The 21,340-nt window shown below is 47.7% G+C and overlaps 1 protein-coding gene across 1 annotated transcript in view; it reads left to right on the top strand.

Moving 5' to 3' along the window:
• The window catches only part of MAP6 (microtubule associated protein 6), a 35,483-nt gene that overhangs the window by 3,074 nt on the left and 11,069 nt on the right, over nucleotides 1-21,340 (top strand). Inside the window, exons 2-3 of the mRNA XM_065745700.1 lie at nucleotides 19,247-19,460; nucleotides 20,455-20,651. Coding sequence (XP_065601772.1) covers nucleotides 19,247-19,460; nucleotides 20,455-20,651 — 411 coding nt within the window. The remainder of the gene's footprint in view (nucleotides 1-19,246; nucleotides 19,461-20,454; nucleotides 20,652-21,340) is intronic.

The following is a 21,340-nucleotide window of genomic DNA, read 5'->3' as shown; positions in this document are numbered from 1 at the left end:
TAGGACTGGAAATGGAGTCCATCTTGTCCAACCATCAACCTATGCCCACCATGCCCACTCATAGAATCATTAAGACTGGAAAAAGCATCCAAGATCATTTTGTCCAACTGTCAACACATCAACTTATGCCCACCATGCCCACTCGTGGAGGTCGAGGCCTATTCTGTTATTCTATATTATTATATTATTCTATTATTTAGAATAATAGAATCATTGAGATTGGAAAAGATGACCAAGACCACCTTTTCCAACCATCAGCCCATGCCCACTATGCCCACTCGTAGAATCATTAAGGTTGTAAAAGACCTCCAAGATTCCCAAGTCCAGCCAACAGCTCGTCCCCACCGTGCTCATTCAAGTCTTCAGTGAGTCCGGGGCAGCCATGGTGGCACTGCACATCTGCAGGAGACTTCAGATGCCACAGAGATCCTACAGGATAAATGGGAAGACCATTTATGTCAGGAAATGGCCAAGTGTGTGTCCAATCCTAGTGGTTTCTGCAAGTGACTCCTAGGACAGCGTGTAGTTTGGACCCCTTGGGAGCAAGCAGGCTTGAAGGTGATTGAGTCGTGCATGGTGGCATCTGCTTGCCACGTAGAGTCTTATTTCTCTTCTGCAGTGGGGAAACAGAGGCAGGGCTGCCCAAGGCCCTACCTGATCCTTTCCTGAAATTTGTGGGCTGCCCAGGCAAAGATATGGGGCCAGCTTACACTGCTTTCATCGCCCTTTCTCTGCTCCCTGTGGACCCCAAGGGACCCCATGAGGACCAGGACATCTTTCAGCACAGAGGAAAACGGTCTGTGGCTGATCCCCTTTTTAGTTTGAACCACAGAATGATAAAGGTTGCAAAAGACCACTTGGATCATTGGGTCCAGCCCTGAGCCACCCCCACTGTGCCCACATGGGTGGGGAGAGAGGAGTCCAGACCCTGCCTGGGGGTTGCTGTTGGGTTGAGCCCACTCTTCTTCAGTTATCTGATGTCCCACAGGAGGATCTGGCGGCATCAATGCAGGGTGACGTGTAGTATTAATGGAGTGCCTGTTGCTGATGCAACTGCCACTCGTCTCAAGCCCTGGAGGTGCTGAAGACGTGGGGCAAATGGGAAGCATAGGAGCTGTGTTGAGACACAGAGGAGCTGACTCGGGGAGGGATGTCCTCCCAGGAGCCACTCACACAAGGATGGGGAATTCGTACTCCATCACTACCGAAGTGGGAATGTAGGGTTGGATATGGCACTTGGGGACATGGTCAGTGGGCATGGTGGGATGGGTTGGGGTCGAGCTTGGGGACCTGAGAAGTCTTTTCCAACCTTAAGGATTCTATGATTTTTTGGTTGCTCTCCCCTGGATGTGATCAGCCCATCAGCTGGGAAAGGGTCTTGTTGGCATCTCCAACCCGAAAGTCATAATCCCTGTGCTCACCCTGGATATTGGACAATATCCAGTCTCATATTGGATAATATCCAACCTCAGACTCAGCTGGGCAGTACAGAGTGTTGTGGCTGCGCATGCTGTAGGATTGGGTTGAAAAGAAGGTGGCATTCTGGTGGTGGTGTTGTTGATGCACTTGAGCAATTCTGTCTCTGCTCCTGCTCTGCCGTGGTCACCTTGGCAGGGACTTCAAGGCTCATGGGATTGGATGGAACCCACTGATCCATTAAGTCCAATTATAGGCATCCCATTAATTACTCTTTTCCTATTCCCCAAATTAGCTGTTCCTCCCTCCCTCTTCCTGGGGGAAACAAGCATTTCTAAACTGTGGGTACAACATGCTGCTTGTGGGTGTGGGGAGGAGGTGCCCATCTCTTCCTGATCCCACCACACCACTTTGTGGCCATCACTGCCTCTTCTGACCCCATCATTCTCCTTAGTCTCTTCCAGCCATGGAGCTGCCATCCCATAGCAAGAAATCCCGGTGATCAGAGCCCAGCCTGAAGCTCCATGCTAAATTTTCACCCCATTTTTGAGCATGGCAGTCAAATTCCATCCCTTTTTTCCTCTGTGCCATCCTGATCCTCCTCCCTGCTGTTGTGCCATCAGGAGGTCCTAGCAGCGTTGTCCTACTTTTTTGTGCCAAAGTCAACCTCAGAAACGTTAAGCACTGCTAACCTCCTTCCAGGCTGTGGCCCAGCCTTGCAACACTTTGCATTTCCATTTCTCTTGCCCAGTGCCTCGTTCTGATGATGTTTGTATTCACTGGCTTAATTAATAATTTCCCACGTGGCACGATATCAAATGCTTTAGATAGATTTTCACATTTTCTTTGTCTGCTAAGTCAGTTATAGTATCAAAGGACATGTCAGGCATCCCTCCTTGTCCTCCCCTCCCAGTTGCTGCTGTCCCTGTTTGGACCACCAGCTTCTGCATGCAGGAGCAGATGCTGTCGAGCAGACCCCAGTTCCACTTGGCAGCTTCAGGCCACTGCTGTAAAGCAAACAATAAATAAAGATAAGAGGAGAGAGATCATCTCATGTAGACAGCAGGACTCTCTCTGCCCTTCCTTTAGCCAAATAAATCACGGATAGCTGTTGTAAATTTGTCTCCTCTCACATTCAGAGCATGACCTTTGCTTTCCCATCTCCTAGTGGCAGAACAGCCCTTCGATTTCTAAGTACTTCTGCACTCTCCCCTCCATCAATCTCGCTTTCCTTTGCTCTTAGCTGGACGTGAGCATGGCACTGGTGCTGATATCTGCAGGTGAGCCGTGCTGCGCTGAGCAGCAGGGAAGGGCAGCTTCAGGGAGCCCTTAGAGGATGGAAGTTTAATTTCTTTGGATCGATAGCTCAGCACCTCGGGTACCCTTCAGATGTCCTCCCTCTCTTGCTGTGTTCATATATACACCCACACGGGGCTGCTCAGCCAGTGGCTGCTTTAACCTCCACGTCGTCTCTCCTCCCCAAGCCCAGCATTGCAGGTGCTCTGTAGCCAAACACGTTTTGCTCTTCTATTAATAGCTCCTTTTCTTACACAGTGCCTTCACCTGAGGAAACCCTGCAGCGCTGCAACGGTGCATGCGTGCAGAGGCTGCTGCTGCTGCTTTGGGTTCCCAGGGGTTTGCATGGTGCAAAGCAAGCAGCGGTGCACAGGGTGCCCGTGCCAGGGCTGCTGTGTGTGCCCACACCCTGCAGGACAGCGCGTCGTCTTGCAGATGGGTTTTGTCGGGTGTTTAAATCCTCGTCTTGGTGCCTCAGACCTGCTTTTCCATGCTCATCCTCATCTTGCTGCCTTTATAAACAGCTTCCTGGGGGAGCGCTTTGTGTAAGTGCGAGCTGTTGATTAAATGGTGCTTACGTGCAGTTAATCGTTAGGTGAACTGGTGGATATTTTCCTCTTCTTGTTCCGTTTTTCTCCTAATTCATAGGACTGTGGAATCATGAAGGATGGAAAAGCCCTCCAAGATCCCCCCAGCCCAACCCCAGCCCACCCCCACTGAGCCCACTGCCCATGTCCCTCAGTGCCACATCCCCATGGCTCTGAAGCTCCTCGAGGGACAGTGACCCCCCACTCCCCAGGCAGCCGTGCCAGAGCCTGACCACTTCCCTCCCATTCATCCAGCCACACAGGCAGAGGGAGAGATGGGGAGAGAGCTTATTTCCCATAGAAGGGAATCTGATGTATTTCTCCTAATACAAAGACAAGCAGACACCTTAGAAAGCCTGCATTTTGGGGAGCTGGGTGGGTTGGGTTCAGACTGAAATCCAGATAAACCAACTAAAAATCGGACTTGAGAAGGTCAGAGATAGGCAGGCCAGTGTGTCGCAGTAAAGAAACCCAAATTTTGTGTCTGGGTGCTGGATGGAGGGTAAGAAAGTCCTTCAGGTCCAGCCCTGATTACTGAGCTTCAGCCTTCCTACAGCATTTCCTTCTGCCTCTCCCCATGGAGGCAGGGCTGAAAACAAAGGCAGGGCCACAAATCTCACCTTTTCCCATTCCCTGGTTTGGGAAGCAGTGGGGCTGATGGTTTCTTGGCAGAGACCTTCTTGGAGTAGATGCCAAAGGGATGCCATTCCCAGCAGAGCATGGCATCCCATTTCCCTTTCCCACCTTCCCACCTCCACTTTTCCTCACTCCTTTCCCTTCCCACCTCCACTTGATGGATTTTGGGGCTCCATCAGCCCCTGAGCCCTGCCAGGAAATCATCTTTCAAGGTGTCTTGCATTGTTCTTGCAATCTGAGCCACACTTTGCTGCCAGTGCAACAAAGCAAGCTCTGTTTTGGGGAATTTTTTTTCAACTGAATGGGGAATTAGATGCAAAAGTCTGATTTTTCCATTGTTTTTCTGGGTTTATGGAAGCCAGGATGCTGGGATCCATCTTGGGTGTTAGAAGTATGACAGCACTGTCATATTGTCACAGAATCTGGGGATGTCCTGAGTTGGAAGGGACCCATAAGGTTCATCAAGTCCAACACTTGGGCAGCTATTGCAAAGCCTGGCTCCTGGAAGTCTGGACCAGGGGTGGTGGGATATATGAAGATGTTAGTGAGACAACTGGAAGATGTCTCATTGAATGTGAAGTGCCATTGCTTCGGATTGGAGCCAGGCTTGTCTGTTCAGCCCTTCTGATCTCAATATCTACTACAGTATCTCTACACCTGCTTCTCCAAAAGAGTGGTCAGGTGCTGGAATGGGCTGCCCAGGGAGATGGTGAAGTCACTGACCCTGGCAGTGCTTTAGGAACAGTTAGATGTTGTGTTGAGAGACATGGCTTAGTGAGAATTATTGGTACTAGGTGGACTGGATGATCTTGTAGGTCTTTTCCAACTTTGGTGATTCTATGGTCTGGTCTTTCAGTGTCTCTTCTGGCATTTGTAATAGCCTTGTTGCTTCTACACAATGCAAAATGTGATGCAAAATGGGAAAGAAAAACAAAGGCTTGTATTGTTCTTGTGCAGTGGGAAGGGTTAGGATGTCAAGAGGTGACCTACTTCTGTACAGGGTGCTTTCAGAGCCACTCTGCTCTACACGTCTTGTTTATTTACTGAAATATGGAAAGGCTGTACTTTGCTCTCACACAGGCAAATACTGTTGACTGATGTGGTCCCAGTTCTGGATTTCAGCAGACACCACATTCTAGTCCATGTGAATATTACTTGGTGTGAGACCTGAGTCTGGTAGCAGCCAAGGTTCGTGGCTGTGCCCTTGGTACAGAAGTTGAGTGGCTGTGTTATGCAGAAGGCAAAATGAGGGGAATCACTGCGGCTCTGATTGCTGTGGGCACTCCATCCCTCTGTTGCATTGGGAAACATGGAGACATCCCTTGGGAAGGGGAAGGAGTGCTGCAGATGTGTTTGGAGCAGGGGCAGATGAACACACTGCTATGATATGATATATATGGGGTAAGTATGCTATAATAGGAAAGTGGTGTGTAAAATTCTGTGTGAGATCTTTTGAAAAGAGAAGATATTTATATACAAGATATATGAATATGTTGGTTTTGCCTCTTTCTCGCATAGATTTTGTTCATTTACATTAATTCTGTACTCACAGGTACCAACATGTGGTCTAACCAGAATCATTGACGTGCAGCAAATAGGCCAAGAGACATCAGTTACAGAGTCCTTACAGAGCACCTCCTGGTTTCCCTCAGCTGGAGACAGCAAGCTAATTTTTGGACACATCTCAAATATCATTTAGACCATACCAGGTGCTCTGTGTGGACTTTTGCTCTAGTATGTCTTCTTAGTGGGCTAACAGGAGAAGGATTGGCAGAAACACCATATTTTGGGGGTTGGAACTAGGTGGTCTTGAAGGTCCCTTATAACCCACTAAGGCTCCTTTACTCTTTGACTCTGTGACTCCATGACTGACTCTTTGTCTCCATGACTCCATGGCTCTACAACTCTGTAATTCCTCAGCTCCTGGACTGTATGTAATGTGCTGCAGCCATAATGCTCTCCTCCTGCTGTGAGAGCACTGATCTTCTGGCCTTGGTGAAAATAACCAAGTTCTCAGTTTGATCAGCTGGGAAAGGCAACCTCTGTTAGTCTTTCTTCTGTTTTTCTTGGTGTTTATACACACATTTTCATTACTACTTCAGTCACACCTGTCTTAGTATTTCCATTATTCACCTCTGCTTCATTCTTGATGGCCCACTGTGAAGGCTATGGAGCTTTGGAGACATCTCCCAAGAGTTTGGTCCAAATCTCAATGGAGTTAATTAAAAAACAAGTCCCTACACATAACTTGGAGCATGCATGTATTTCTGCAGGGGCATCACAGGTTCAGCCAGCTCCTTGAGCTCCAGCACCACACGCACCCAGCACTGGTTGGTCGTTGAGGGCTCATGTCTGCTAAAGAAGAATGAAACCAGTCTTAAATACCCCATAGATTCACTAAGGTTAGAAAAGCCCTCCAAGATCCCAGTCAATCCCACCATGCCCTCTGACCATGTTTCTCAGTGCCACATCTTCATGGTTCTGAAACACCTCCAGGGATAGTGACTCCCCCACTCCCTGGGCAGCCTGTGCCAGTGCATCACCACTCTCTGGAGAAGGATTTTTCCCTAATATCCACCCTGAACCTCCCCTGGTGTGATATATACCCATTAACTCTCATCCTATCACTAGTTACCTGTGAGTTACCATGGACAGTACCTCCCTCGAGCAATTGTAACCAATACCTTATGGCATACAGGAGCTTTTTAAGGGCAGAAAGGGGCTTTAGGACTGCCCCATCTGACTGCCCATACAGTGCCATCTTTCATCTGCATGCTGAGTTCATCACTTATGTTCAGTGAAATCATTTTGGAATTGGAATTTGAAGAGATCTTGACCTATTGGAGAAGTGGCCTATAGTAAGTGTGGAGTAGTTCTGGTATGACAAATAGGGAGAAATCAACAGTAGTACCTCAAAAACCAAATGTCTGTAATGTTATTGCATTGAAAAAGAAAGTCTAGGAGGTAGTAATAATTAAAAACCAAAAACATAAACACACACAAATGATGTACTGGTATGTATGTAGAGGAACGTGATGTGTAAGATGTGTCACATATTAGTAGAGCCTCAGGTTAACACTTCTTCAGGATTTGTCTTTGTATTTTGGCAAAGCTGTGGACCAAAGGAAGTCCATCAGGGAGGTGAGGAGTGCAGAAAGCATGGTCAGTCCAGAGGGGGAAGGCATTATTGTGAGTAGGAAGCAGAGCACAAAGGAAGTGGATAACTGTCTTCGCACAGATGCAGCGGTCTGTTGGGATGCTCCAAGGCATTGAGAGGAGCAGGGCTTGGGTGCTGCATGTAAAAACAGACCCGGTGTTTTGCTGGAGCAGGTCGGAGGGGTGTTGGGCATCTCAGGAGACGCCAGCAGGATGTCTGCACAGCCCCTCTCTTTGAAACCAGGGAGAAAAAAAAGTCATTAGCATTCATTGCCTGCATTGATTTTCTGCCTGCAGTGACCTTGGTGCTGCTTGCTTCTCTTTACGTTCCCCAGGGCACAGGTTGGATCAAGCAATTAAAGGTTTAATAAGAGGTGCCTGGGTGTGTGCATGTTGATATTTTATTGATGTTATCAGCTGTCACCCCAATGCTCTCCCTTGCCAGGCTCCTGATCCTATAGCCCACGCTGAGGTGCAGCTGTTGGAGACTGATGCCATGTTGGACCTTGTGTTTCTCCATGACCACAGACCAAATAATCCATTAATGGGCTTGAAGCCTGCATGCATAGCTGGTGGCTTGAAGTCAAAAGCCATTGCTCAGCAGTTAGTAGGGTTCATAGGTTCATAAGGTTCATAAGGTTGGAAAGGACCTACAAGATCATCTAGTCCAACCATCCTCCTATCACTATCCCTACCCAACTACTAAATCCAATCCCTTAGCAAATGTGGGAATGCTGAACCTGCCCTGCCTGGCTGGAAGCCTTTGCATGGAAAACCACACAGCTTCCACACGTGAAAACAGGTCCATGTTCTCCTCTCACGGAGATCAATGGAAAAAGGCTTTTTGCTGGGACAACTCAGCAGAGAAAACCCAACGTGACAGCTTCAGGGCAAAAGCTTCTCCCCACCTTTCCTCCTGGCTGCAGCATAAGGTCTTTTTTTTTTTTTAGGCAATGCAATATTTAATTATTACTTAATATAAACATTTTATGAACTGTTACAACGGGTGAATTATTTATGGAGGGGGAAGGAGTGCTTTTTCTGAGCCTTCCTGCTCTGTCAGTTGCAATAAAGATCAATCCAGGAGCGTGCTTGAAGGACGCACGCTGTGCCTGGGGGGCTGTGCCTTCGTCTCTCGTCTCTCAATTAAGTACCTGCTTACTACACTTATCCCTTGCATGTTTTATTTCTCGATGGAGCTTGGAGCAGCTCCAAAAGAAGTATTTGCACATCATCTGCTTCCCAAATGCACGTTATTTACCCCGTGGAGAGGCCGTGAACGTTCGCTACGCGCACGGCGGTGCTTAGCAATAGCGACTCCTCCTTCCTGTTCTTCGCAGGTGAGCTGTAAACACGGCCTTTTATTTTTCATTCCACCAGGATGTGGTTTTTAGAGCCATTGCGGTGCTGTGTGCACATGCTCTGGGAGCTCTAGACGTGTCTGAGATGCTCCTTTGATATGAATGCAGCCCCTTGGCTCTGTGCTTTGCCTCTGGAGCTCTCCATTCCTTGCGCAGGACAAACCCTTGAAAGCTGCCAGTCAGTAATGAAATAACCTTCTCCCAGAGCCTGCTTCCTCCTGCCCAGCTTCCCCAGCCCTCTCTCCTCTCTCTTAATTCGTGACAGCTTTGGTGCAGTCAGCGTGGGACCAGCAGTGCCCAGTAATTGCTTTGTGCACTTACGCCAGCCCTCGTTTTGGTTAATTAGAAGGAGATGTGGCAATGCAGCCATCTGCCACCGTGCCCTGTGCTGTCCCTTTCCCAGACTCCCCTGAGATGGTCCCAGTGTTTGCAGATCCAATACCATGGGACAGATCCTGTGGTGGGGAGCTGGAGTCAGCATGTCTTCCCCTTGCATCCTCATCCATGCCCCAGTGATGTTAATGACTCCCAAGCTCACAGAGAGCATTTTTTACACATTTTCTACACTTTATCCACTTTTGTGCCCTTGGCACGCAGGGAGAGCTCCTGAGGAAAGATGAGTGGACTGTAAGCAGCATGCACTGAGCATTGCTCTGCTAAGTGTGATGTGTTTTAATGGTACAGTATCTTCAGAAACTGGCACCGAATTCTGCTCTGTGTTACACTAAGCAAATTTGCACCTCAATTTTGGGTCAGTTAAGGGTCAGGGTTGGGAGGAATGTGACTCAGTGTGGGGGTTGGACTGGATGATCTCTAGAGGTCCCTTCCAAATCCTTCAATTCTGTGATACAACCCCACGCTGCTTTCCCTTAGCTCCATAATTACAGGACCATAGAGTCATTGAATCCTTAGGGTTGGAAAGATCAATAAGATCATCCCATCCAAACATCAGTCAGTACCTCTGACTGCTCTAACCCATGTCCCTGAGTGCCACATCTCCTCTTTTCTGGGACACCTCCAGGGGTGCTGGTTGCGCCTCCTCCCTGGGCAACCTATGGCAGTGCCCACCAGAAAGCTGAGGTCAGGATCCTCCACCAAGACTCAGCTCTCTCCTTTCATCTGTGCACATCACACCCATCTTTACTATGCTTCTTCCAGTTAAAAATAATCACAGTGTCGTCATTTTAACTCAATGGCTATGTTGCACGGGGAGGCATAAAAGAGGAAGCAGAGTTCAGGACTTCCTGTCAAATCCAGCGGCACTCTGGTCAACATACGTGCTAAAAAAATCTATAATCTTGTAAAGAAATACCACAAGCTCAGACACGTGCACAAACACTGGCACAGAACAAGCACGTGGTCAGGCCAAATGTAGGTTAATCTTCAGTCTGCTTCGCCTTGCATTACTTGTAGCCATGTAGTTGTCACCCTGCATATGCTGTGTGCAGCTTTCCTCCCCATGCCTGACTTCACCTGCCCGTGCTGCGTGCTTGAGACACACAGCTCGTCGAGCTGTGGAACCATTGGCCATGAAATGCATGTTATAATGGAGCTGGCAACCCTGTGTTGCCAGCTTAGGAGGGTCCTGCTGGATTTATAGTGATCTGTGGGGAACCAGAGCCATGCACACAGTGGGAATGCAGTGCTGAGGCTTCATAGAAACACAGGGTGGTTGGGTTGGAAGGGACCTTGGAGCTCCTTGAGCCCCAGCCTGCCCTTGGCTGGGTGCCCCCCCAGCTCAAGCTGCCCCGGGCTCCATCCACAGCCTTGGACCCCTCCAGAATGGGCACCCACACTGCTCTGTTTGTGCCCTATTAAATGCAAACATACTTTTTGGATAGATGAAGTAAGGTGTCATTGATTTGAGTTGTGAGAACATGATATTGTGCATCCAAAGATTGTTCATCTAAAACATTATTTTTTATATTTTTACTTCTTAATTTTTACTTCTTATATTTTTACTAAGACAAGATAAAATCAAGTGACGTGGGAGCCTAAGTATGTGTGTGTGCTTTGCTCTGGTGTGATACTTTAGCTTGGAGAATCTGAGCTGTGGAAGTAGATCACTTTGGAGATACCTGGTTCTTCCTAAACTCGGGTGATCTAACAGAAAATAAGCTGTGCTGACAGCACCTTGGCCTCTAAGCTGGGCTGCAGGCCTCTCTATCCATTGGGGAGGATGCGTTCACTGCTGTGAGTGGCTGGAGCATCAAAGGCAGAGTGGCTGCTGCCAAGAGATGCCAGGGTTAGACTGCTGCCATGGACAGCATGTATGGAAGTTGCTCTAGAGGAGGTTGAGGTCGGATGTTAGGAGCAATTCCTTCTCCAAAGAGCAGCCAGGCACTGGCACAGCTGCCCAGGGAGTGGGTGAGTGTCACCATCCCTGGAGGTGAACAGAACTGTTGGGATGTGGCACTGAGGGATGTAGGCATTGGGCAGGGTGAGATGGGATGGAGTTGGGCCTTATTGCTTCCATGGTTGTATGAATGCGTTGCTGAAGTTTCCTTTGATAACTCTAAATATTCTCATAGAATATTTTGAGTTGGAAGGGACATCTGAAGGACATCTGGTCCCACTCTTCTGCACAGGGACACCCACAGCTCCATCAGCACTCATAGCCCTGTCCCCTGACCTTGAGTGTCTGCAGGGATGGGGCACCACCACCTCTCTGGGCAACCTGTGCCTCACTGCCCTTGTTGTAAGTGACTCCTTCCTTATATCCAATCTAAATCTCCTCTCTTTGATGTGAAGCCCCTTGTCCTGTGACAGCAGACCCTGCTAAAGAGTCTGTCCCCTTCGAATGTTCAAGGGCATCCCAATCCGAGCTCTCACTTTTCCTTGTGTGGTCAGCATACAAAGGATATTCAGATGTAAGCAAGTCATCAGTGCAATGGCAAAACAGTAGCTGCTTCCTAAACTTCATGCTGTTCCTCCTTCACCCCCTTCCCCACTGGGTCTGTTTCTGCTCCCGTGTTGGAATGAGCAATTACCCTGTCATGCAGACGAGAAAGGCAATCAAAGCGCAACGCTAATTTTCAGCTGCATTAGAAGTGCAGAAAGAAGGGAAGTAATGATTCCCTAAAGGGAGGAGAAACACTCGAATAACATCGCTGCAGCAGAAAGCCAGAGCTTCTGTTTCATTTCCTGACCTTCCTTTGGAGACACCCATTCTTCTGCAGCTTAATTTGGGTGTTCATGTGAACAAATTCAGACAAAATCTTACCTTCCAGCCCCAGCACTGCCTGTCTGCATCTTTTGACTCAAGGACAAATCTTGTGGTTCTGATGCAGCTGAACTGCAGCATCAGTGAAGCATCTCCAGGATGGAGGAGGGCCAGGATCTCAGGAACGAGAGCTGGCATGGAGCTTATGGGACTTCAGCCAGAGCTTCCCAGAAAGTCAGTTCAGCAGTCCCTGGTTGGGGGACCACAGGGGTGGATGGACTTTGTGAGGACTCCCTCAGCAGCTCTTCATTGCTGTTAGAGCCTGGACCATCCTTACTGAATGGGGCTGCCTTTGGATTCCCACCCCATCCTGCTGCTGGATCTCTGAGGGGACTGATGGTACTTTGGGGTCATGAAATGCAATAATAGAATTGTAGAATCATTAAGGCTAAAAAAGACCCTTAAGACCATTTAATCCCACTGTCCACCTACCACCACTGTTGCCCACTGAGCACCTCCAGGAGTGGTGACTCCCCCACCCCCCTGGGCAGCTTGTTCCAGTGCCTGACTGCTCTCTGGGAGAAGTTTTTTTCCTGTTATCCAACCTGACTAGCTTGGCTTGACCCAAAAAGCTTCATTTCCCTCAACCTTGAGAAGCATATCTTTCTGTGCTAGATTCTCCTCTTAAAATTCAGACTGTGGATTCACATGTAGCTTTTTCAAGGCGATCTGTGATTCAGGATGTCACTTATGCCCATATTTACACATAAGGAGCAGCAACAAGCCACCAGGCATATAGTGAAGTACTTTGTTGAACCAAAATCATGCATTTTTAATTCATATAATATAAGCCAAGAACTTCTCTCCACCACCAAGAGCCCCGTTAACACGTGTATCCATTACTCAGTGGTAGCTGCAGGGTCGTCCCCATCTTACTACCACAGCCTGTCCATGGTGCTCGTGTCAAAGCATCCATGCCATGAGCTGTTTTGTTCGTTGAACCCTATGGCAAATTTCACAGTCCTCTGCTCATTGGGAAGAAAAGTGGGATGAGACACTGCTCTTGCTCCAGCCGGCCGGAGAATAGCCATACAGACCATGAAGGAGGATGTTAGCAGCACTTCACCTTCACCCATTTTCCAGGGGTGAACGGGTTATTATTGCAGGCTCGCTCAGAAATGTCAGGCTGGGATCATCCTGGGAACTTTTCTTAGCAGCCTTCACCAGTGACATCTCTGACTTTGGAGGCTTGAGCATGCACAATGACAGCACAGCAGCTTCCTAAAGGCTAACCCAAAACCGTTGGGTTTAACCTCTTCCCAGATCTCTAGATGGACCTTTCACTGAATATTGGCATTTAAAAACAGTGGGATCTCCTGTTATCTTTCCCCAGAGGTGATCACAGGAGTGTTGGTGTTGGCCCACAAGTAAGTGGACCTTGGGTGCCCAGATGTGCCCCCTGCCCTGAATTTAAGGTGCAGTTCATCCTTTTCTATCATACCTGGACCTCTCCACATTGCACACTGTCCCAAGGCTGACTGTTCCTTAGGGAAAACCATCAGCTCTCTTGGATATCTATCCCAAAGCATGAGCAATGCCAGGGCTGTTACTGTTTGGGTCAGTCTTCAGCATCTCTGCAACTCTTTTATCTTCTTGGCCCTCTGTGATGTTCACTGTCACCTTCAGTCATATATTTGGGACATTTTGAACAAGAGCAGTAATTCTGAATCCTTGGAAAACCATGCTACGTGGCCCTTGGGCAATGCAATATCCATGATTTGTAGGCTGCTGATTCAAGCAGCTTTCATAAATGGATTGCAGCACGGTTCTGTTCTGCCAAGACTTGACTTCATCCCTTCCATTAATCATGTCTTGCTCACAGCCTGCTTCAGCTGGTGTCAAGTTGCCCTGTTGGAGGCTCAGCACATTCCTCTCTTCTGTACCAGTGCTGTACGTGGCAGGTCCTACCCAGGGATATATAGATTTCCACCCCTGCTCAGCCTGCTTACATGTGCTCCATTGTCAAAGCATCACATTCCAACATTAATCAATTGCATTGTTTCAGTCTGTGTGCACTTCTTGTTTAGATATTGGTTCCTCTGCCCTGATTTCTGTGTCTATGTGTGTGCATGCATGCATTAGAGGTTGATTATTAATGTTTGGGAAGAAATAACCTCAGGCACCAGGAGCTTCGTGACACCATTCACAGTCCCAGCACTGCTTTACAGTAAATTATTGTGTACAAAATAATGGCGTGGGGATTGGAGGATAAAGCTGTCTTATAAGAGCTGGAGATGAATGCAGCAGACTCGGTGCATTGGTGGTGGAGAATTCTGGACATTGGCAAGATCATTGCAACAGGAGTGAGATGGAGTTGACCTTTTAACCCAAAAAGTATGGATGGGCAGCGGGGTGGAGTGGTTGAGGTCACTGTCCAACCATCAGTCAAATTGTGTTTGCAGAATGATACGCAGCCTCTTTAGGCTATAGACCCACATGATTTTTTTTTCTGTTCACGTTAAAAAAGTGGGCAACTTCAGGAGCAAAATGTGTGCACACTCCTCAGACGAGCCGTCCTTTGTGAGCAAGGAAGGGAAGGTGCACCAACATTTGCAGAGCTTGGCTAGCCTGATACCTTCTAGCTGTCCAGGATGAACACCTGCAGGAAGATGGGGAGACCAATGGGTACAGCTCATGCCTAAACCCAGGGTCAGGATGGATATTAGGGGAAATTCCTTCTCCAAAGAGTGGCCAAGCATTGGCACAGGGAGTAGGGGGTCACTGTCCTTGGGTGTGTTCAAGAACTGTGGGGACGTGGGCGATGGGCACGGTGGGGTGGGCTGGGGTTGGGCTGGGGGCTCTTGGAGTGCTTTCCAACCTTAGGGATTCCATGGGTCTATGTATGCATTGTTGAAATGTCCTTTGATAACTGTGAATATTCTCATTATCCAGGTCTTAATTAAACCTCATCATCTTCTGCACTTCTGTGACGTTGGTTAGCAGTGTGTTCCAGAGGCTGACCGGGCACTGGCCTGGGTTTTAGGATTCCCACTGTTTCATTCCACTGCATACTCTTTTCCTGTGCTAATAAGTAAAGGAGGGAACAGGAAAACGTTTGGGAGGAAATAATAGCTTCTGAAAAGCTGCAGTTCGAGGAAGGCAAGATTATTTGAGAATCCTGGAGTAATTCACTACTTAGTTTGGCCAAAATGTAGATTTTTTTACTTTTTTTTTTCATTTAAATTTTAGAGGAATATTAAAGAGAGATGTGATATTCTGAAATATTCCATCTGAAGCAGTTTACCATTCCCTTTCGCAGTGGTATCCATCGTCACTTCATGTCGAATGAGCAAAGCAAACAGGATGGAAAAGAATTGAAGGGATTGAAAAAAAACCAAAACCACAACATTTGATTTGAGAGCGAGTTGAGCACCTCAGGCCAAACATTTTGTAAAGGAATTTTGGTTTTCGGTGGAAAATTGGACTGTTTTCCATTTGGGGTTCAGCTGCCGTTCTCCAGATTAAGCTGGAGATCTCCCCTTGGGGAAGTTCCCCACCTCCTTGGCCTGTGCCATTCACTGCTTCGTGCTTGCACGTTGGGAGGAGGGAATCAGCTTGGATCAGCAGCAGTAAAACTGCCATCAGCAGAATTCGTTTGGCATCATGGGCTGATTGGGAGCAAACATAACCTCTCCTTGAAGTCCTTTTTGGATTGGTTAAGCCCGCTTCCCCTTCCATCCTCCTTTTGCTGTCCACAGGTGCTGTCATCCCCTAAGATGATCTGCAGCTGCTGATGGTGCCTTCTCATCCTGTGCACTACTGCGTTCTGGTTTGTGATGGTTAAACTGCCATTATCCTTGCTAGGAGGTTTCCCTGCTGTGTTTGGTTTATGAAAGGCCATCCAGTGTCCCGTAAGATCTTTGCGTTGCTGTCGTTGAGTTTCGTTTCGATTTCCATTTGAGGTCAGCACTAATTATTCTTTATAAGGCTTAGAGCTGGGCAGAAAACTGTGAGGTCTGGAGTTTGCTGCTGTTTTGGCTCAGCCCCTCTGTGCCGTGCAGAGATAGCGATGCATCAAACCTTCCTCAGCAAAATGAAGAGCAACGAAGATAAAGAAAGCAGAACTGGGCCGGTTGGGTACGGCCACACTGATGCCATGTGTCTCACCACGCAGTGTGAGCAAAGGGGACAAACCCTTTGGGGTTTAGGTGAGCTTTAAGGCTGAGCTCTGTGCTGCTCCAGACTCTCCCAGGACTGATGATACTAGAACCAATGGGTCCCTAGTGATAGGACGAGGCATAATGGCTGTCAGTTGCTCCAAGGGAGGGTCAGATTGGATGTTAGGGAAAATTTATCCTCAGGAAGGAGTGGTAATGCACTGGCACAGGCTTCCCAAGGCGTTTAGAATCGTGGGGATGTGGCACTGAGGGATGTGGACAGTGGGTATGGTGGGATGGGATGGGATGGGATGGGGGATCTTGGAGGGCTTTTGCAACCTTTGTGATTCTATGATGTTCAAAGCAAGGAAGAATAACATTTTTAGTGCCCACTGCAGACTGCAGCAGGAATTTGCAGCTTTTTGGGATGTCAGATAGGCCTTGGGGATATACCTCAGGGATGCAGAGCCTTTCTCCAAGCTAGGGTAGTTTTACTGCTTTAGGAACTGCCAGTACAATACCTCAGACAACTGGCACCTTTACTAGTCCAAGAATCCAAAAACTCAACTCTGAGCTGCTGCTTTTCCTCTCCATTCTCTGTTGCCTGTGCGGAGCATATCAGTGACCAGCTGTAGTAGATGGTTGGAGTTTCCTTCTGCCTTTGCTCTGGATGGCAGATACACAGAATGGGCACACTCAGAGCACGAGGGTGGTCCCAGCAGAGAGCAGCTGGTGCCCCCCAGGGATGGTGGAGCTCCATGAGAGCACAACCCATGCTCTTGCTGGTGCTTGCGGGGACCGGCTATGGTGTATGCAACAGTAGTAAGTCTGGCTGCAGCACTGCAGACATCACAGCTCAGCTCTATGCTTGATCTCCTGCTTTAGCATTTTGGCAGCCCTTTTTCCCACCCCATGTGTCTGTCTTGTCTGTAGAGATCTTGGGCTTTCCGGGAGCATCCGTCTCTTTCTGTGTGTTTGCATAATGCTGTGCATAATGAGGATGCCAGATGCTGTGGTAACAAACACAGTCGTGCTGCTTCCAAGCTTTCTGTGAGGATGAATAAATCCTGGCTTGTCTTCCACCTTTAAGGTCCAGCCCCTACGTGCACGAGACTGCTGCCTCCATCCTTGGTCTCAATTTGTTTGATGCCACAGGTGGTAGCTCAGGTTTGCTGGTTCATAGGTTCATAGGTTCATAAGGTTGGAAAGGACCTACAAGATCATCTAGTCCAACCATCCTCCTGTCACTATCCCTACCCAACTACTAATCCAATCCCTATCTCTGGTTGGCTTGTTGGTACACGTGGGTTGGTTGACCACCTGTCTGTGGCCTGAGAATGGGTAGGAAAATGAATTTTACCTGGCATTCCCTCAGCTGAAGAACACCATTTGGATGTTCCTTCTGTTCCACATTGGTTCTGAGGAAATGCATTCTAATTTTCACCTCTGGGCTTCCTGCCTCAAATACAACTGAAAAGAGGTAACGGGTTCAGGCATTGCTAGGAAGGGATCTGAGTGACAGATAGACCTGAACTTGGAGAAATATTGTATGATTTTATTCCTCTAAAAGAGATTGAAAATGCGATCTACTTATGGACCAAAAGTGGGTGTTAGGAAGAAGCTTCCTATCTTCTTTAGGAGCTGCAGCTGGATGTTACGAGTAAAGCCACATCTTTAATCCAGTTCTTTAAAGATGTTTCCTCTCCTTTTTATATCAATCCTTTGTTTGGAAGAGGTATTTTAACAATGGGCTGCAGAGGGATGTCCATAGATGGCTGGGGGACAGCCAAGGGGACACAGATGAGCCCATTCATATCTTTCTGTTCAGTGCAACACAATTCCATGAAGGATAGCATCCTTCATACAGGCAGTATCCGTGGCTCTGTGGCAGTTATCCAAGCACAAGAAGGGCTTAACAGTAACAGATGGGGGAAAGATGGGAAGAAATCAGGGGAAAAAATAGATAGATCTGGAATCGACGCTAGGAAAGGGAGGAGAGATGGAAGTGGAATTTGGTTCATAGATACTACAGTCTAAATGAGCCCAAGGAGCCCTCTGGGTCACCCTAAGGCAGTCCCACACCTCTGGGGTAGGAAGGGCGCACCGGGCTCTGCAGACTTTGTGTCTGTGTTAAATACAAGGACGTAATCATCCTGCAGATGTGGTGAGCCCTTAATGTAGGCATTCCATTAATTGAAGGAGGAATGTGTGTGTATTAAAGCCTTCCTGAGCCTTTGGCCTCGGCCCAAACGCCGACTTTAATAAAAGTAAAAGCTGAGCATCTTTGGGACCATTTGTCAGATTTGGTTGAAGCTGATTAAGATGCTCAAAGCTGTTAAGGCAAGGGCTGACTGGCAGAGGCACAGTACCCCGAGATGGGGCTTGGTGATGCATCCCATGGGTGGCTAAATGGCAGGGACAGGGTCTGCAACCTCCCCCTGCTTCAGAAGTCACATTAAGAACAAGGAAAAATCTCTCCTTTGCAGAGTGCTTCGGTCACCGCTTTTGTAATCACTCCTGGAGCTTGTGCTGGAGGCTTCAGGGTCTAAAAGGACTGTGTCTTAACACAACCTATCTAAGGCAGCAACACGCTGGGGCTTCTCCATCTCCATTCTCTGATGAGTGGCACTTCTGAGAGACAAAATGAAATGGTTTGCTTCAAAACCGCAAAGATAGCGGTGCTCTGTTGGGAAGAAGTAAAAAATGCAAGAGAAGGATGGGGAACAGAATGTGTCCAGCACATGCTAAAGGCCTTTGAAACGTGACTTTGTTCAGTTTTGTTTTCAGAAAGTTGCAGCTCTGTCCAAAGCAAATGAAGGACTAATCTTTTTTGCTGTTACTCTGGAATTCACCTTCGGCTAACACGGGAGAAGCCGTAGCTCACAATACATTATGAACATTGCATTTCCTCATCTGCTTGAGTTTACATCTGAGACAGCTCTGCCTTTTATTACTCTTTTATAGAGCCAACAGAAGTTGTTGAACATAAGTTGTTGAAATACAGATGTGATGTAGTTTGGTACTTAGAGGCGTGGGTAAGGGAAATTTTGTCTTCTCCCTTTTCCACCTTGCTTCTGGGAAGGCTGTTGAGAAGCGTGCGTCCAGTGTTGAGCTGCCAACAGCATGGAGCAGGACATGGATTTTAATGTTGTTGGTGTGTTTTTTTCCTAAACAATTTCTTTAACTGTGAGGGTCAGGAGCTGCGTGCAGGTGGCTTCAGTGAGGAGGTGATGCTGTGCAGCCAAAAAATCATCTGTGGTTTCAAACAGAAGCATCTATGGGCTGTCCAGTGCCTGAGACTGGCAGATTTCAACAGATCAAATTTCATTTGATTTTTGCCTAATGTAGTGAAAAACGTAAGGGCAAAACCCCTTCTATTAGACCTCACTGAGCAGTGCGTTTTGTTCCCATACCACCACTACTTTCCCTTTGCTTTGACTTTTGACTTCAAATCTTTTCTTTCTTGATCTTCAGAAACGAGTTCAGACCTTGGATAGACGTCAAGCCCGTGAAGGCTATAAAAGCAAAGGCCCAGTACAAGCCTCCAGAGGAGAAAATGACCCACGAAACCAGTTACAGTGCTCAGTTCAAGGGGGAAACCAGTAAGCCTGCTCCAGCTGATAACAAATTCCTGGAGCGCAGAAGGATACGCACTCTCTACAGTGAACCTTACAAAGAACCACCAAAGGTGAGGAACACAGCAGAAGGGCCTCAGGACCACCCCTGCTCCTGGTGGGATGTGTCTAACTCTGTAAGGCTGGGTTGAGCATTGCTTGTGTCTGTTCCTCTTATGTGGCATATCCATTTCTGACCAATGGGTGCATCCTCAGGGCTGGCTTAGTATGGCTTAAGTTGGAGGAGACCTTAAAGTTCACCTTCTTCCATAACGGGTCTAGGGTATGTTGATGTACTTTGGAATCAAAGCTGTGCAGAAGTGAGGGTAGGGCCCAGATGAAGTGCATTTGGCTTTATTTCCCAGGTTATCAATCTAGATGGCTTTCTCTTTTTCCCTCTAAAGCTATTGAGACATCATGTTACACTTTATCCCAGGAATGACCTGGCAAGAGCCAGATCTTCATCTGCAGTTAATGCAGAGAACATCACGGATTCTGACATTAAGCCCTTTGGGCTTTGGTTAAATGGATGATGTGTCAAAGAGGGCTTGGGCTAAAATCTTGTCCAGCCTCTGTTTTCTCCAAGTAAAACCTGGGACCATTTTTTTTTTTCCCAGAGCTTGTAACTGCTTTGATTTGTGAGGTCTTGGTGAGATAGCAAGGCCGGCAAGGAAGGGCTTAAAACTTCTGTTTCTTTTTCATTTTGAGGTCATCTCCCCTACTTTTGGGGCTATAGAAACAGGGGGGTGCAGGATACTGCTGTGGACTTCACTCAGATGTCACTTGGTGTCCCACACCCCAACCGTCCCCAAGTGATTTGGATTTGTACCTGCCTCTTTATCCTGAGCATTGTTTTTCAGCTTTCAACCCAGAGAAGCAGTTCCTTTGGGGCACGTAAAGCCCTCTTGAAGTCAAAGAACTTCTCTCCTCCTTTTGTAGCAGGCCACAGCTGAGTATATAAGCAACATTCATGATGGCTCTCATCTAAATCCTGTTTTCCACCTGTCCTTGTGTCTCTCTCTCCCTCTCTCTGTCTCTGTGTTGTTTGGCACGTTACCCTCCATGCAGGTGGAAAAGCCTAGCGTAAAGCCTTCCAAACCAAAAAAGACCACAACAAGCCATAAACCCCTGAAAAAGGCCAAAGACAAGCAGATTGCATCTGGACGTGCTGCCAAGAAAAAGAGCGCCGAGACCTCCAACACAGCAAAGCCAGAGGACAAGGAGAAAAGTAAAGAGATGAACAATAAACTGGCTGAGGCAAAAGAGTAAATGTCACTGCACTTTCCTTTCTTTCTCTTTTTTCTTTTCCTTCTTCCTTTCCTTTTCTTGTTTTATTTTTTGTTTTGTTTTCTTTTTTTTTTTTTCCTTTGATTAAATAAAGGCCACAAAATTAATTAGAGGCTTCTAATCTGCTTTTTGTTCTGATTGTATTAGAAGCTTTTCTGTTTTATTTCCAAGGAGGATTAGAGAATCCTTGTTTCTGAGGTCAGGTTGTTCTGCTTTGCCTGCACAACACGGCTCTGCACAGAGTGAGGACGAGCGCAGGAGGGATGAGGGAATGCATGAGGATTGTAGGAGATGGAGGTTATGGGTCAGCTGCCATTGTGTCCAACAGCCCGTCCCTGTCCTTGGTCCTTAAGTGCCCACTGAGCTGCCAAGGGGCTGTGCTCTCCTCCCACGGGGCCCTTTTTGGTGTTTCACTGTTGCTTGGTCATCTCCCACCGGTGTCAGCAGGCCGTTGAACACGGAGAGGATCAGAGTTCATATGCAGTGCTGTGGATTTGCCATCAGTCCATCCATCAGAACTGGTGGTGTGGCCAAGAGCCATTTCTCCTGGTGACACCAGTTGGAGTTTCGCTCCAGCAACAAGGAAGGAGATCTCACTGCAAATGAAGGGCCAAGTCATCCCCTGGCGTAGCTGTTGTTGATGTTGTTGCATCAGGGCAGCTTTGCC

This window comes from Cyrtonyx montezumae, unplaced genomic scaffold (assembly GCF_038088225.1).
Source record: "Cyrtonyx montezumae isolate F1298 unplaced genomic scaffold, pur_monq_1.0 scaffold_37, whole genome shotgun sequence".
Classification (NCBI taxonomy): Eukaryota; Metazoa; Chordata; class Aves; order Galliformes; family Odontophoridae; genus Cyrtonyx; species Cyrtonyx montezumae.
Note: the sequence above shows the minus strand (reverse complement) of the source record. Positions and strands in the feature narration are given on the sequence as shown.